General features: G+C 38.9%; 1 protein-coding gene across 1 annotated transcript; it reads right to left on the bottom strand.

Moving 5' to 3' along the window:
- Positions 1-6518: 6518 nt before the first annotated feature.
- Positions 6519-13414, bottom strand: LOC104263440 (programmed cell death 1 ligand 2). The gene is made up of 6 exons (XM_059834215.1): positions 13360-13414; positions 11634-11996; positions 10252-10536; positions 9544-9684; positions 8755-8796; positions 6519-6601 (listed from the first exon to the last, which is right to left on the bottom strand). The coding sequence occupies exons 1-6, from the start codon at positions 13412-13414 to the stop codon at positions 6519-6521; spliced, it is 969 nt and encodes a 322-aa protein (XP_059690198.1).
- Between the last annotated feature and the right edge of the window lie 3976 nt (positions 13415-17390).

Genomic DNA, 17390 nt, shown 5'->3' with positions numbered 1-17390 from the left:
TAAGAATCAGAGTCTCTGAGTAGGAACTCAGTAGTTGATAACTGCAGATTGTTACTCTTGTTTATTAAAGGAGGCCATGAAGGAAAATTTATACAGACAACACTTACTGGGTGGAAAACAGTGTCTCAAAAGTTGTAACTCCAGGAAAGCTGGTGTCCTCACAGGTGTAGACCTCAGCATGTGGTAAAAAGGGTTTCTGCGATCTTTAAGACAGGAGTGCAGAATTGGAGAAGGTCTCATGATTACAATATCCAGGACCCCGATGTCACAAGACCCAAGTCATACAAACCCTTTCATAAACCTATTGAGCTCTAGCTGTAAACAAGTTTGGGGTTTGCTCTACCACTTTCACTGAAAAGCTTCTTCTGAGCTTCCCTACACTAAAACCCTCAAGAAGTCTAATCTCTACACTGCATTTAGCACAGAGCCACTTTATACCTTTTTTTCTATGTTACTATTCACTTTTGAACAACATCTTTCCATCCTGGTGGACTATTCCTCCAATAACCTAAATGAGATATTTTTCTTAACAGCAATCCTGTCTTCCCTCTCAGGCAGGCAGGCAAAATCCAGGGAGTACACGAGTACTACAAAGGGCAATGACAAAAAGGACAACTATGCAGGCTTGGAAACAGAAAGATTAATTAGCTCAGCTATGATCTTTTTTTGAAATAACATATCAAGGAGCATGTCACACATGTAGCCCAGAACTGGAGCTAAGTTATATATGCAGTTGTGCTGCTGTAACTGACAGGGTACCTGGGACAGATCAATTAAAGAATGAAGCTGAAAATATGCAGATCAACAAAGGATGTATGAATTATATCAAGACACAGCACAGAGAAGATGCGTAGGCTGATGACCTTTGACTTGAGAAAATCCCTGGCCTTCTCTACATGGGACTGTGAGCCCATCTGTCTAGTTAATTTTGCTAATCACTTCCTACAATTCTTCGTAGCTTTCCCTATTTGAGTCAAGAACATTTCAGCTTCTGCCCATTAGCAGATCTCCTGTCAGGCAAGATGCGCAACTACATCTCCATGTTCCAGACTGTAGCCAGTCACCTGGAAGCACCAGGAATGTTAAGTTATCCCAGCACACATTTTGGCTTCCAGCACAACGGCACCCTTGTCTGAAGTATCAGAGATTGGGCAGGGTCAGCAATGACTAACTGATCAGACTTGGCTCGTGCCCTGAGATGGCTTCCAGAGTATGTCTTGACTGATGCAAGAAAATTTTTCGCACCCTTGGACTTTTTCCACCTTCCTCTCTCCAATGTGGGGTACAATTGAACAACTCAGCATTTTGGAAATCCTGGGAATACCTGACCCAACCAGCTTCCTCCCAGTGGAGGTCACTGGGGCTCTGATTTTCTGTTCTCTTGCAGCAATTGTCATACACATTTTGTTTCAGAAAACTGAACAACTTTGTAGAGGTGAAGTTTGAGGCTTGTTATAAAGAACCTGAACAATCCTTCATAAACTGTAACATAGGGGCAGTTAAAACAACTGATCCAGTGGTCTCGTCTGAAGTTAAACTGTGAAATCTATGTCAACAGCAGAATGTATAGGAAGGTGGGAATAGTTCCCATTTACAGCATATACTAATATTCATCCAGCTCTGTGAAATTTAGACTGTCATGTAAATAAGCTTCTCAGCTGCAAATTCACCAGATTCTCCATCTCTAAGTTTGCTGAATCAGATTCTGCTCCCAGCTTTGAGCATTTAACTAGTCCAGAAGCAGGCTCTGTCTCTGATATCTTCCCCAATATCTCAGCTAGGTTTACACTCTGTTGTTCACATTTTACTTCACAACTCTTTAAGAGCATGAGGTATGTGAATGGCAAACATACAGAAAATCAAAGACTTTGCACGGAGGTCTAAATATGTTGCTTTTGCTCAATAAATTTACAGCTGTCTTGCTGCCTCAGTTTTCTCACCAGCCTGAGATGGCTCCATGGACTAGGGTTGCAATATTTTGAGGATGTACAGAAGCATCCCTCAGCAGTTTATGGCTTCTTATATGAACCAGGAAATTCCAGCTGTTGCCAAGCTGGAGCATTGTTAAGACTGACAATTGTCTATTTCAGATCTGGGGAGAGTACGTTCATCATCTCACATGAAAAAAGATGAATTTCACACACAAATGCAGTCATCCAGTAGCACAGCAATATTCTTGCTAGCAACATTTCCATTGCAATTAGAACTCTAAATTTCTGACTAGATAGATTTCCCACCTCACTACAGAAAGCCTTGTCTTCACCAGCTGAGACTCATGTAATCGTCTTGCCCCACTGCTTGAAAAACACACGTGTGTAGGGAATGCACTTAAACCTACTCTTCAAATTTCTACTACATATGGGGTTTTTTATTTCCTTATGTAAAGTGGTTTCCAACAAAGAATTGCATGAACGAGATTTCACTTCTCACTTGGAAAAGCCCATTAAGGAAAGAGGGTTGTGAGTAAACAAAGCTCGGCTGCAGAAAAAGGGCAGTAAACATAAAAGCGAAAAGTAAATACATCTGAACTTAATTAATGTTTCTTTCAAGTCACCTTTTAACAACGTTTGCACGGTGCACTTACCTGTGTCACCTACTTTTTACCATATGGCTGCGTATTGAAGTTGAGTGAAATATTACAGTGCACTGGCTGTAAAATAGTATTTCAGGGCACACTTGACAACATGCTGAGGAAAATCAGGATGTCTTGTCAAACCATATGGCAGTCATTGATCTGGGGCTATACTTTCAGGCCACGCTTTCATCAGAGTATAAGAAAAGTCAGATAATTACAAACAATACAGAAGCTAATTTGAACAAATTTACAATGAAAGGTCACTTTGGGTTAGAAGGGACTTCTGGAGGTCACTTAGTTGACCCTTACCCCCACAGAAAGAAAAGCCAACTTTGAAGTTAGATCTGTTCCAGTAATGGTGATTCTTTACAGTATAGAGATGGTTTGTAAAACCTTTCTCCTTTACTATTTCGTGAAGTAGGAAGATATTGGGTTTGGTGGCAAGTAGCATGTTTCTGTCAAGTGAAGGAAGAAATTCTGTAAGAAAAGATGACTGCACCATTTCTTAAGAAAGACATAGGGTTTTGTTCATTGGCAATCCAAACCTCTAAAAGGCATTTCCAACTGCTCCCAGTAATCTGTCGTAAGAATCAGCTGGTAGTTTTCTGGTATGCAGATGTGAGTCTTGTAAGACTTACGTTTCAACTGGCCGGTAGAAATCCCTCTTCCACTTCAGTCTTTTTCCAAAGATATTAACATTCTTGGTGTTAACTGGTGCTTTCAGCCATATCTTTGCTAATGGAAATCAAATAAATGGAGTGGATTTAGGCTGTTGCTGGTATGAAAGTGGACATAGTACAAAACAGAGCTAATTTTACTCTCCTCTGTGCTCCTAATCACAGACCAAGGTGGAACTCACAGATAGTAAAAATGTTGCTGTGGTAGAAAAGTCCAGATGAACCTACGGCAAGTCCTTAAAATCTATGGTGAAGAGCAGAGGTGAGGAATGAGCGGGAACACTAATTACCCAATTTGCCAGTCACTCCTGTGCTAAAATGGCAAATACCTCACTCATAGTAAAGCAGGTCAGAGGATTGCAAAAGTAGTGTTCCAGACAAAAAGAATTCAATACTTAAAAATTACTTTTTTTATACCTGCTTTTGAAAAATGATCATCATTAAAATGCAGTGAACTATGTCTTTGATTATTATAAACCAGTGAATAGATTCTTTGCCCATCTTGTCATACAAACATTCCACCAACTATAACCTTTATACAGTACACTAACATGGTATAGCTTATGACATTGTCCTAGCTGGGACAAAGGTATGGAGATGACTAGAGGAGGTACATAGGTACATATCAGAAAAGATAATGGAAGCTTCCTATGCAAAGTATCCACTATGCTACTTTAAAATGCCAGTTGAGAATGTAAGTAAGTATAAAAGTCAATCCCTACAAACTAATCTTTATATCACACCTGAATATAGCTAGTATTTATGGTGTAATAGTATCAGCTCTTGACTCACTGTAAACTTCAAAACTATCAAAAAAAACCCAAAAAACCCAAACCCTTCAAACATTTTGCAGGCAGTTTATCTGTATCTGAAAACTCTTACTTCAGCTGTTTCAAGATAACAGCATATAAAACAGTAACTGAAGCAGAAAGAACAGAGACTCATCATATCACACACATATCATATGCTCAATGATTTACAGTAAAAAACAACTTGTGTGAATTCATAGACACATACAGACTGGTCAAGCTGCTGACAAGCTAACTTTCACTTACAAAGATGTGACAATCATTCTCATTTATTTTTACTGCAGTTCATAAGTATCCAGTGAGAGCTGGTAAAAATAGAAACTTGTAAACCAAGATATATTTCTGGGTGTTCTTATGGTTAATACAGTTAATAGTACTATTTCTCCTTTCCTATGAAATGGAGTGGATAGGGCACAGGATTGTTGTGCAAAGCTGAGCTGCCTCTGCCTAGGGATGCCAGGTGAAACCTTGCAGTGTACAGACCATTGAGAGGGAAAGCAGGGTCATGTTTGCTGTGCCTGCAAAATGGGCAGGAAGTGCTGCCCACACCAAAGCAACTTTTACTCAGCAGTGTAAGATAATGTCAGGATGATTTTCATTTCAGTAAGGAACAATGATAATCACCATAATCTATAATACACTATTTATGTTCATCTACATAAATTCAGTTTGAATTACTTCCATTTTATGATTATGAGGAAAAAAGAAATAGAAAAATGCAAAATGAAGTCCTTCCAGGAGCACAGTGGGTTAGATTTTTTACTGTGGCTGACAGAAGGGGCTCATAGTTCCCAGCGAAGTACAAATTTGGCACAGGGAGAGATTGCTTGACCTTATGCACTGACCCTTAAGTATTGCTAGATGGTGCAAGCCAGGGCAGTCCCCAAGCTGCTATTGCATCTGAAGCTAAGCAATGCTTCAAGAAGCTGCCTCTGATTCTCTGGCATCTACCTGATTTGCCATCTCAGCAAGGACATAGCAAGCCTAGTGTGGATTTATCTCAGCTGAATCCAATGGCTACAAATGAGTATTTAAAGGCACAATACATAGATATTAAAGTAGAGGTGATGACAGAGAGAGATTAGTGTTTCTCTACCACAAGTAAAATCAACAGCAGCCCTGCTATTTAAAATCAGTTATCCTGGTGAAACAGAGGAGGGTGTGAATGCTGTCTTTCTGGTCTCATAGCAGCACTGCAGTACTGGAGTAAATAGGTGCAACATGACACTGGAGAAGCAGCTCCCATCTAAATCCTGAGCAAGTGCTATGAAGAAAACCTTAACATGACTGATAGGATATTTTTTGTGAAACACATAGCATTCTTGGAGAAGCAAGATAATGACAAAAGTAGTTTCCATATGAACACCTTTCTTCAATCTTGTTATGTCTATCTTAGGAGAAAACACAGCTCACCAGAGCCAGTGCTCTTTGAAAATAATATGACAAATCCTACCCACTGCCTTTGCTTCACTATCTGATAACTATCTAGGATGCAAAGTTTTTTCCTGCTGGTCATTTTTTCAAAACTGGCACTGTAGAAGCTACACCCAGCACACAGCGTATTTGGAGTTGAATGAGGCATTTTTAGGCATTCCAGTAATAGGAAATAAAACAGGTAAGTGCCTGGCATGGAAAAGACTCATCTTTTCCTCCAAGAAAAATTAAAATTACTGTTTAAAAATAATCAGTGGAGAAACCTGGCTGAGCTTCATTTTCACTTTTGCTTCCAAATTCCTCCTAAAGAAAATTCTGTTGAGTAATCAGTTCAAATGTAAAACTTCTTACTGTCATGTAGCACAGCACCACAGTTCATGGTTTTTTACCTGACTTACTTATGGGGTTTTACATAGACCGTGGATTAAAATTCTCTTCTGTGACATAATGTTGATTTACTGTTGGGGTTGGGATTTTTTTTGTCTGTCCTTTGATTTAACTTCAACCTTTTATTGATTTTGTGATATGAAATATCTTCCGTATATTGCCATGCTGGTGGGTACCTGTGCTAATTTCCAGTTTCATGTGTTGGAAAGTTTGGAAATGAGATACAGGCATGTAATGACATCTCCACCTGAAAGATGACTGTTTAGACATAAGATAGCATGTACAGCTTTTATTCAAATTCCCACAAGACATTTGAATCCAAGCACCATTCCTAAGACTGGAACAGTTAATAAAGGCATTCTTAAACAAAAATTCTTTGAGCAACAGTAAGCCCAAAATTGAAGTGTATCAAAGGCACTCAGATAACCTCTTCATAATGGTAAACCACATTTCATGACAGCATAATTCTCAGTAACTTCAAGATACGGTATCTGAAGAGGCATTCCATTGCTGCAGTGCCAATAAATCCCCATGAGTTCACTGTTCATCCCAAAGCTAAAGTGCTTTAACTTTCCTTTGAAGTCCCCAAAAACAGATAGAAAAAGTGCAAATTACAGCATGTGAGATGAAGAGTTTTCACAGACCCACACTCCCACTATCTCTTGAAGCTGTGACAGTTGTCAAGTAGAAAGCCTCAGTTTGACAGTTAAAATCACCTCCTTAAAGAAAGAAAATGGAATAGTATTAGTTTAAAAAACTGCAATAATTTAAGCAAATAAATAGCCTGATTTTAACAACTGAGTGGTAAAGAGTGAAAACTCTATCATCTTCATTGTATGCAAGCTTTTCTGGGCCGTGCTTAAGGTACAATGGCTCCTCAAAGCTCCCATTAATTATAAAGACACCCTGTTGCAATCTTTGCAGAGGGAAGAATTCTCCCTCTCTCTCTAATGTGTGGTCCAAATTCTGAATTTTCTAATACTTCAAAGCTATCACTGACTATCAGCCATATAAATGAAATAACAAAACTGAAATCTGGTTAGATAGCATCCAGAGGAATGGTTGTCAGTAAAACCTGTGTATCTGAATAAATGTTTGGAGAACTGGGACTTCAGTGATGAGATCAAATGTCCTACATCTTCTGTGCTGATACCGCTTGAGCTGTAAGTTAAAATGATAAAGATGAATAATCCTTGTTCCTGTAAACAGGGCCATGTGGGTCATTTCCAAGGCTCTCTGGTAAAGTATCTGTGGCTTTTATGCTTCAACTACCTACTCATCATGGAAAAAAGGTTCTTTCCAGTGTTTCTTCAAAATATATGATGCTGAGAAATATAAATGTTTGTCATATGACTTACTGCATGTTGCACAAAGATTTTCGGTCATTAAAATGAAGAAGTAAAACAAAACCACAAAAAGCAGCTACCTCTCCTCTAATTTCTTCATTTCAGTAAGTGCACAGAGGAGGTTAGGGCCTACAAAGTGAAAAAATTCTACAACAGTAATACAAAAAGCCACGGGAAGTCACGCCGTGCTCAGATGACGTGCACTGGAATTATGTCCAGACATGCACCCACGCTGTCCTCCAGATCGCTGCTTGCCTTGAGCATTTGTCCATTTGCACATGGCATAATTCCACCGAAGTTTCACAGCAGCACGTGAAAAATAAGAAAGGGCCTTTGACTACAGCAAGTGCTGATTTCTGAAAGGTGAAAGTGTTTTTCTGAAAGTGTCATTTTGACTGTAATATCTACTGATGGCAGTGGATTGGACAGCTACAGGTAAGATGCAAGCACTACAACCTGAGGTGATACGGGAATCCGTGAATTCACGCCCTCTGCATTCAACCCCTAGTTTTCATTTCACCTACAGAAGTTATTTTTTAAGCTGGTGACTTCTTGATGTATTTTTTTCAGCAGTTAGAAACACAGGTGGCTTCTCAGGCAAACCCTGTCCTTGGAAAAGCCCAAAGCTGCCTATGTGTCCAGAAACTGATATGTATTATTTCTTCAGGCCTCTCGATCAGGTGCATCACAGTTTTGCTCCAATTTTGCTCGTTGGGGGAGAATCATTCATATTCCCAGAGCACATTAGGCAGCCTCAAGGCTGGCCTCAGTAGGCTGTGTTAGGGTCTGCTTGGACACGAAGGAATTACAGCTGAACCCAATACCACCATACCTAACACTGGCCACAGCCTCTCTCCTGGCAATACATTAACCTCTCAATCAGACTTTTATTTATAGGTAACAAAACTGATGCATGTAAGTAGGTGTTTTAAGAGCTTTCTTATCGTACTGCTTTATAGTTTTCTGTGGTGGTTTCTTTTTTCCAGTTCAATTATACGCATCCTGATACTTTTTTAGACATTACCTTCCCTCTGCAATGTAAAAATTCCTGGATGTCTAGGAAAGTCACATACTCATGAGAAGTGGCTCAGTGGATGATCTAATATTCCAGATAAATGAGGTATCATTTTATTTGTTGTTAAAACCTGTGGCCTGAGCCAAAAATATAACAGACTATTACAACAAAAATCTTGATGCCTTCCAAAATAACCAGCTTTCTGTTTGTATCCTCCTCAGCTGAGGCTACTAGAACTGCAGTTAGTATACAGAGGTGTATACCCAGCTATGTATGCAAGTTATCTGTATCTCAGTGAAGGAGAACATTTATAATTTTTTACATCGCCTGTGAGAAAGTCATAAATTAGATACTGCATTTTTATAAAATTGAAGAAAAGATGAATTTAAATTCAAAACTAGCCTGTATTTTGATGTAACATTATTTAAGTTGCCATCTATGGATTTATAAAGATTTTAGCTGTAAGAAAGAAAAAGCTGTAAGCATAAATGTAGAAAACATTATGACTTACTGTTCTCATCTTCCAGGTTAGGGTTCAGTTTTCTTTTCCTGTCTGTTGAAGTAAATGTATTCAAATTTAGCTTAAACATGTCTAGATTTGAAAGAAACAATACAATTCAACAAACTTTTAGATTAAACTGAGCTTTAAGGACATTTAAGTTTATTACTAACGCATACCAAATATATAAACTTCTTTACATTTCTTTTCTTTTACAAATTTTGAACCAAATTCTGAAGTCCTTAATAGCATGACAATAAATACGTTTGTTTGAGCTTACTGGAGACTATTCATACGCAAGTAAAGACTAGAATAATAGCCTGTTTCCTTTATTACTTTTCCACTATTGCACTTGCAAACACGGAAAGAAACACTATTAGTAATAGTCCAGTACATCATACCATTTTAGTTATACAGCCTTAATGGAGATCAAAATTAAAAGTTCGGTGTAGTATGCTGTAGCTACAATGTCTTTGAGGCCATGAAGAAAAACAGCATTCAAACTATGTTTTTACAGCCCTCCTTACCCAAGCCAAAGCTTGTTTGTGTCTTTTACAGAATAGTAGCTGATCAGATAAAAAAATCTATTTCCCCGTATACCTTGTCTCATCTAAGTAGCAAGATGAGGAAAATAAAACCCAACTCAAATGATCCAAGTTCTCATTTTAGAACAGAGCGCATCTAGAAATAAAATGTGACCAAAGTCACACAAGCATACCTAGGGTTACTAAAATTTCCAAAAGGTCATTCAGAGGAAAAATAAAGAATAAGTGAAAAGATCCACTATGAAGTAAAATGTACCTTTTTTGGGTTGCCCATTCTTGAATGATTTTCTCTTTTGAAAGATTATTAGTGCAGAGGGAAGGACAGCTACCATCACACATGTGGGGACGATAAATAAGATCAGGGATTTTTGTCCACTATACTGTGTACTCATTAAAGCTGTCAAAAACATGAAAAGAATGTAAATTTATAACTTACAAAACAGGCATCATTTTTGAATTTATCAGTTCTGATTCTCCAAAGTCTTGCTCTGACTGAACGAAAGATTCTTAAAATTTATCAATGTAGTGTTTTACCTCAGTTTATGAATACTTTATTCTGCAATATTACTACAGCTTTACAAAAGCTTTATAAAAAATGAGTCAAATCTCTCATTTGTATCGCATTTGAGTGAGCCCTACTGCAATTTATCTGTATCCCATTTGAAGAACAATTAATTAGGAATCTAGGTCAGGGAAGATACCCATGCAGATTAAAGAATTTCCTTTGTACTGGCAGCCAAATAATGGGAACTACTCTAAAATTAAAATATACAGAAAAATGACAGACTGGCTTGTTGGAGTGCAAGCTAGATGAGGCTTCAAAGGCATAAATAATACTGACTTGTTTCTTTTCCAGAGCATCAATATTACACAGTTTTCTAGAACCAAATTCCAGTGATTGATCATAGGACACGATGTATGTACAAACACTCTCTGTCTTGTACAAGTTCAAGATGATACGAACCTAAAGTGGAAATGTGAGCTGAAGTTTCTCCATTCAGTTCTTTATTCCAGAACACGCAGCTGTAGTTCTCACTCATATTTGGTTTGAATGTCAGGATGCTGGTGACATTGTAGAGGCCATCTGCGGTCAGCGTGTAGGTGGTATCTGCAGATCCACTGAGATTGAAGTTCTTCTCATTTTGCCAGAAAACCTCTGCCAGAGGAAAGCCTTCTGACTGACACATAAAAACAAACTTGTCTTCACCTGGTTTTCTCATTACTTGAGTGTTTATTCTCTTGTAGGATGCTGCATAAGAAAGAAGAAGTTGAGTGAAATTAGTTTATGCAACAATAGTAATTTTCCCACTTCATTTTCCCTCCTTCCCTTTAAAGCCATATTTTGTCTATGGCTGTATCTGAGGTACACTTATTTGAAATGATGAAGGATGTTTTGTAGAACAATTCCATATTCGTCATTCAATCCTTCTCAAGCCTACAGTGACAGAACTTACTCCACTACTTTATACAAGGCAGCAGCTGACACTGAATTTATAATTTATCAATACGGAGGAAACAAGTGAAATCTCATGGGACTCTATTTTCACTTTTTGAATATGCCACTTCAAGAAAAAGGCTGTTTTTAATGTTCATTTTACCATAGCTTATAAACAAGTGTGTTATTTTCATCATATTAGAACAAAATGAACTTAGAATTTCTGTGTGGACAGTTCAGAGGACCCAATGTGGGTCTTAAAAATGTCTGTATCCATTTCTGCGTTTGACAAAGCTTGTTATTTAAATGCCTGGGCAGGAAATGAATGCTGCCGTGTATCACACGGACATACTGCAGTTAGTGGGAAACACCAGAGACCTTTCAAAGGACTGGTCTGTCATGCTATCCAGTAATGTACGCCTTTATTGCTAATGTCCATTTGGCCTTGACAAACCCAGAAGATCACATGTCCTTGCTCTGGGTGCTGCAGTCACTCAGGGAATTCCCAGCCCCTTGGGTAGTTGCACCAGGGCTTGTAAGTAAATTAAAGCACCTCTGAGAAACTTCTGGGAATAGCCAGAGATGGCTCAACAGGGCAGGAGGTCAAATGAGAGGCGGAGGTGAGGGCACCGGAGAAGAAGGTGTGGGAAAAGGGAGGAAGGATGAAGGATGGACGGGGAGCAGTCGCTCTCCCTCTCTGGCACAGGCTTCTAGAGACGCCCAGCTGGCTGTTGAACTGAAGACTAGACATCACTAAGACAACTGCTTTGGCTTACCTGGGGGTTGAGCACAGGGTCTTGGTGAGAGAATTGGCAACATATTCCTCCGAATTTATCAATTTCTGCAAGCCTATAGGAATTTAGTAGCCACATCTCAATGGATATATACTTACATTCAATTCAGCCACTAACCTGTTACTTCCAAAGTAATGTACTTGTAGTCCACGCCCTGGTAGTCAATGAGACAAAGGTATGATCCTGCATCTGTGATCTTCACGCTGGTGATCTGAAGGATAGCTCGTCCCGATCTCAGTTCACTGTGCAGAAGTGCTGCTCTTCCTACGTAATCGTGGTGTTGAGATGGAGGGAATACCTTCCCATTGCGGAGTGTGTACACCTCTCTTGATTTCGACAGGCCCTGCCTTTTTTGCTCCCAAACAACGGTCAGGAGTCCAAGGTTTAACGAGCCATTCACAGGGAATCTGCATTCCATGGTCACATTGCTCCCATACTCCACAACGTATAACTGTTGAGGAACTTCAACTGTAAATAAAGCTACAGCAGGAAAAGAAAACAGTTTCATTTGTTGTGTTAAAATATGTTCTGATTTTCTTTAAACTTGGGCAAGAAAGTGTCGTGTAGTCAGGCATATGGTTACGGGTTTGACTAAAAGTCTTAAGCATTTTTCATCGCTATTCACACTAACATTTTTACCATGTCAGTAGTATTTATAGCAAATCATCTATATTCTGTATTGATTACAGAGTCTGAAAGACAAGGACAAACAAGCAAGGGTTTTTTTCACATTTTAGAAATAACTTAAGGCTGAGTCAGTGATTACACAGGGAGCACTTCTGTGAAACTGCTTGTATCTTGTATGTCCTAGGATTCTAGTAAAAGCAACAGTTAATTGTGGAAATGGTAAATCTAATTTCATTATCCTTTACAAAGAGAAAATCCCGTAACTCCTGTGAAACAAACAGTGTTGCACTGGATAAGCACATGTAACTTGGAAGGATTGCTATGTAGCAATTACAGTCTTCCACAAGCCTGAGACCATGTGAGTATCATTTGATCCCATGCGCCTTCTCGGATATATGCAACAGCATTACAGGAAGTGTATCAAAATAATCTTCTTAGCCATTCACCAAATCTGAAATTCATATTGTTATGACTATTTTACCATTTTAAAGTATCTTGATAATGAAGAGTTATTTATGATGCATCATTCAGTATACCTTGTTACTAGTTTCTATATTGGTAGATTTAATTCAGAAGCACTTGGAAATGTTGATAGTGACATTCAAAAGAGAAGTTAATGCAACTGTTGTGCATTCCTTTTATTTCAGGTGTTCATGAAATACTTACAGGGAAAGCTTCAATTCCTCTTAGCAATGTTTGTTTATTCATTTACTACAACTGTAATGAGGGAAAAAATAATACAAAGAAGTGCCAAGCCCCTTCTGGGTTTTAGCCAAGCTGCTCCTGCTACGGGCATGGACAAGGCAATACATGTGGTTTTACTTCACTCTGCCTCACACTGAGGTTGCTTAATTTACAACTGGCTTCAGTTGCTTTGGTCATCCTCCCTCTCATAGCCATGCCTGCTAATGCTGGATGCCTCAGCTGTCAATACATTATGCTTTAAAGAAGCCTGATTCTGGAAAGTGATGGGGCTCAATTGGTACACAGTGCTTTCTGTAAGGCGTTGCAAAGCAGAGGGTCTGGACGTCACTGGATTCATGCAAGTATCACTGGGGGTGCTTGAAGCCCATGTACTGAGGACGTAGTGGTATTTCACAGAATCACAGAATCATTAAGGTTGGAAAAGACCTATAATATCATCAAGTCCAACCATTAACCCAACATTTGCTGCATTGGTTCTGCTCGCGGAATTGAAAGGCAGTTTCTCTCTCACCTGAAACCCCATAGAGTTGCGTTTCCAGCAACAACATTATGAGGATCCGGAACATTTTCTCAGGTGGATCTGAAACAACAATAGGATCTCATCAGAACTTGCAACACTACCTTCTCCTGCTGAGATGTATTAGAGCCATGCTAGCCTTCAAAGCCCATCACAGCTAAAAATCAGCAAAAATAAAAACAAACACTAGACTACCACTAAAAACAAGGAAAATCCTGATTAAAACAACCCGTGCACACACATGGAACATGAACCACTGACCTGTGGCAATGAAGGGAAGGAAAACATTTCCACAACTTCACCCGTGAGGCTTTCAGGATCTGTAGCTTGAAGGTAGTCTTAAATAGTCTGACAGGGCAGTGCTTTTACAGCAACTTCACATTGAAACTCTACCCATGAATAATAAACATCAATTGCAGTTGGCTTCTCACATGCAGGAAAGCTTCATAAGCATGCACAAGCAGACTTTTTTAACTGCCTGCACTAACACCTATCTAGTTTATGAGACTGCTAACCCTGATTTTGTTTCAACTCTGCTTTGCATACTTTTTTGAGGATGTTTATTGTCTGAGTTCTTTAACCTCAAGACCAGCAGATACCTGGAATTCAGTGTGAGGTACTGGAAATCTTGGGGTGGGTAAATTAAAGTTTGCTTCAGAATGGATTAGATTTTCAGACCTAGTGCTGCTAATTTTTTCACCTTGCACATAGCACTGCCTGACATGTACAAAGTACATTGTATTACTGACAGTAAACCAACAGCCCTAAAATAATGCAAAAGGAGAAAGTCCAGTTTTAGAGTGAGTACCTTCCTGTTCCAGTAACAAGAAAACTATTGTTTGTACTTTTGTATACACATCAACATAATCAAAAAGCAAAAAAACCAAAAATCAGAGACAACATTTATAACAATACTACTGAGATAATAGATAAGAAGGAAGAATTACTTTGAGTAAAGCATGCTAACATATAGTATAATCTGAAAAACCATTGAAGGACATCCAGAAATAAGCATAAGGAAGTAAAGAAGAGAAGGAGCAATTTTAGACTTCCCCAGAGCTAGACTTACTGGAGAGGGTTTTTAATTTTACTTCCCCATTCATTTGTGGCTCAACTTGAAATATTCTGGCTCTGATGTTCTCAGGTGCTGTATTTTTCTGATTGCTTCCACCTTTGAGCTCAGAGTACCTCAGTAAATCAGGCTCAAGCTTTATCAAAGTTATCAGCCAGAATTAGAAGACTTTTCCTGGAAATTTAGACCTTCATCTTTTAATGTCACAGCTAAAGGTGACCTTTATGTTACCATAAAGGTGAATATGCAAACTAAAGTAAGCAGACTTACTACATGTAAATGAAAGATAATTACCTTTATCAGAGGACTGACTGAGATGCCACTACTTAATGTGTGATAAATCACAATTATTTCAGCTGTATGAGAAAGGAGCTAATAAAAAATATCAGCATCAGTATCTCCATTTCTTGGATGCAGAAACAAAGGTCCTGTACTGCCCTGACAGCCAGGTTAAATTTCATTCATGTAGCCACCACAGTGTTTCATAGTTAATACTATAAAGAAATTTTCTGTCCTCAATCTCCTCCTACGCTCACTTCGGCACACAGCCTACCTAGAAGCAGGTGGACATAGAGGGAAGGACTGAACGAGGAATGGAACAGTATTTCGCATCAATGTTTAGATCCCTGGATTAGCCTCATGTGGGACATTTGAGGCAATCTGTCTTTTTATAGCTCGGAGTACATTGAGAATGCAGAGCATGTATCTTGCATGACATAGGGGATGGGATTTTGTAAAATATACATATTACTGAGAGTAAAAGGATAGAACAAAAATAAGGGGGTACATAATCAAAGCCCCAGCAGATAGCAATCATCATTATTAAATATCAAATAAGAGTAAATCTTGCCTGACCAGATGGATTAGTGTGAGAGGAACATGACACATACCATAAACAAGCAGAAGAACCCAAACAGGGAAACATTTTTGCTTGTGATAGTGAAAGCAGAGTCATGGAATGCTTGTGAGGTTCAGCAAGGATCTGTATTAGAAGGATCAAGGATCCATCAGCAAGGATCTGTATTAGAAGGATCAAGGATCCATCAGCAAGGATCTGTATTAGAAGCCATCCTTCTTTACTTCCATGATTTTACTAGTGGACATCAACCTGTCGTGCAACCTCAATGCAGTCTACCTATGCAACTTAATCATAGGGCTCTGCCAGGCATCCCGACACATTTCCATAGAGAAGGTCTGCGCCAGCATCTGGGAGGTGGTTTCTTCTGAGCTTGCGGTACCAACCATTCATGCTGTTACAGAATAGCCTTCATTTTCTCCCTATCTTTTGTAAAACATATGCCATGCCCTGCTATGCAGTAGTCCGTGTACAGAACAATCCTAACAAGTTTGTGCACAACACTGTCTTTTTTTTCCTTTAAGCAAAAGGCCGTTTCTAAAGCGTATTCATCATCTGTCTGTTACAGCTTCATAGAAATATAACAAAGGAACACTGCACCATAAAAATCAGCACTTGGTTGTTCTGGCAGAAAAGACAGGAATTGAAATCCACATCTGAGAACATGAGGAAGTTGCATGACATTTCAACAGCAATTCGGATCCTGTCAGTAAATGAATTTCCCAGACCAACCTGCAGAAGGAAAAGCAAGTTTTCACACAGTGCTGTGTGATTATGAAAATGAAGCTGAATAAACCTTTGAGGGTTGAGGTGATGAAAACCATAGCATCAGACATCTCAAAACCATCATGCCTTTTTATGAGTTGTAATAAGTCCAATGAGGATGTAGGGCCCAAGACTAAAAATTTGAATGGAAACAAAGGCATGACAATATGAATGGGAAAAGGGAGGAATACAATCTTCTCTTTTTATACAGCTTTTTTATTTTACTGAAAATACTAAGTTGAAACCCATACTTGACTCTCTTTGGCCCAAAAGGAACATATTCTGATAAGTTTTCTTAGTGAATGCTGAGTGAAATCCAGAGGGCAATGATAATAAATTGCTAAAATTCCACCAAAGGTCAAAATGACACTGTATATAGCTTTCCTCCTTTTGATTCAATTGATCGTGTCTCTGACTTTAGTCCTGGCCCCAGCTCACATTCCCACAGGGATTATAAAACTCATCTCCAAAAAAAAAGTAATTTTTGGCCAATGCACCAGTTCACATAAAATCTCAAGTGGTTGCCCAAAATTCTCATGGTAAGGAGTGAGGAAGATATTCCTTGCTCCCTCAGAAAATTTAGACTTGGCATTCCCATTTCAAACTGCACAAGCTGCATGCTCTAGGCCACAATATTATTTTCAACATATTGTTCAATTTTCAACATAAATATAGACTTCATTCAATTCTACAGACAGAAGTGAAGAGGTGCTTGTCCTAACAGACCTGTGTGTTATAAGGATACTCTCAGGAGGTAACAGTGGTGGCAAAAGGGGAACATCAATCTCTGCTATATGGTTAAACCATGGAGCTCTTGAGCAAAAGGTGGGATACTTCTTTTAAGTAGCTGTGCTTTGTATAGATCTCTTTAGCATGTGGTTTTTGTTATGCCTACCGGATCTTATTTTCAGGGAATACCCAGGTTGTGAACCACAGTGAGTTGATGAGGGAGGTTGGCACTAGTCTGGTCAGAAGTGTAAGGACATATTTGACCTCAGTTTGTGACAACTCCCGCAATGCTGACAATACTAAAGAGTTTGCAAGAAGCTTTGTAAGCAAAGGAACATGGAAATCAGAGAATATTTTGAAATCTGCTTCTTAGTAATAAGGATTGAAACCCACATCTGAATAATGTGAACTGTGAATTCAGTTCTATTCCTTTCATCCATGTATCTGAAAGATCATAGTGCTTTTCTTAGACAAAAGGAGCATCTTAGTATAAGACCTTAGTACAAGAGCCTCTGGCAACCACCTTTGATTACCAGCCTTGTTATGATTGTCCCTGCTCATTGCAGGGGGGTTGGACTATATAACCTTTAAAGGTCCCTTCCA

Source organism: Gavia stellata, chromosome Z (genome assembly GCF_030936135.1).
Source record: "Gavia stellata isolate bGavSte3 chromosome Z, bGavSte3.hap2, whole genome shotgun sequence".
NCBI classification, from domain to species: domain Eukaryota; kingdom Metazoa; phylum Chordata; class Aves; order Gaviiformes; family Gaviidae; genus Gavia; species Gavia stellata.
This window is presented reverse-complemented; position numbering and strand designations above follow the sequence as displayed.

What these genes read in the sequence shown, in the direction of transcription:
- LOC104263440 (XM_059834215.1), bottom strand. Translation starts at nt 13,414, where the DNA reads ATGTTCCGGATCCTCATAATGTTGTTGCTGGAAACGCAACTCTATGGG. An exon ending in GCAACTCTATGGGGTTTCAG is followed by an intron (nt 11,997 to 13,359) that starts GTGAGAGAGAAA and finishes TTCCTGCTGTAG; the next exon opens with CTTTATTTACAGTTGAAGTT. An exon ending in AGCTCACATTTCCACTTTAG is followed by an intron (nt 9,685 to 10,251) that starts GTTCGTATCATC and finishes TGTTTTTGACAG; the next exon opens with CTTTAATGAGTACACAGTAT.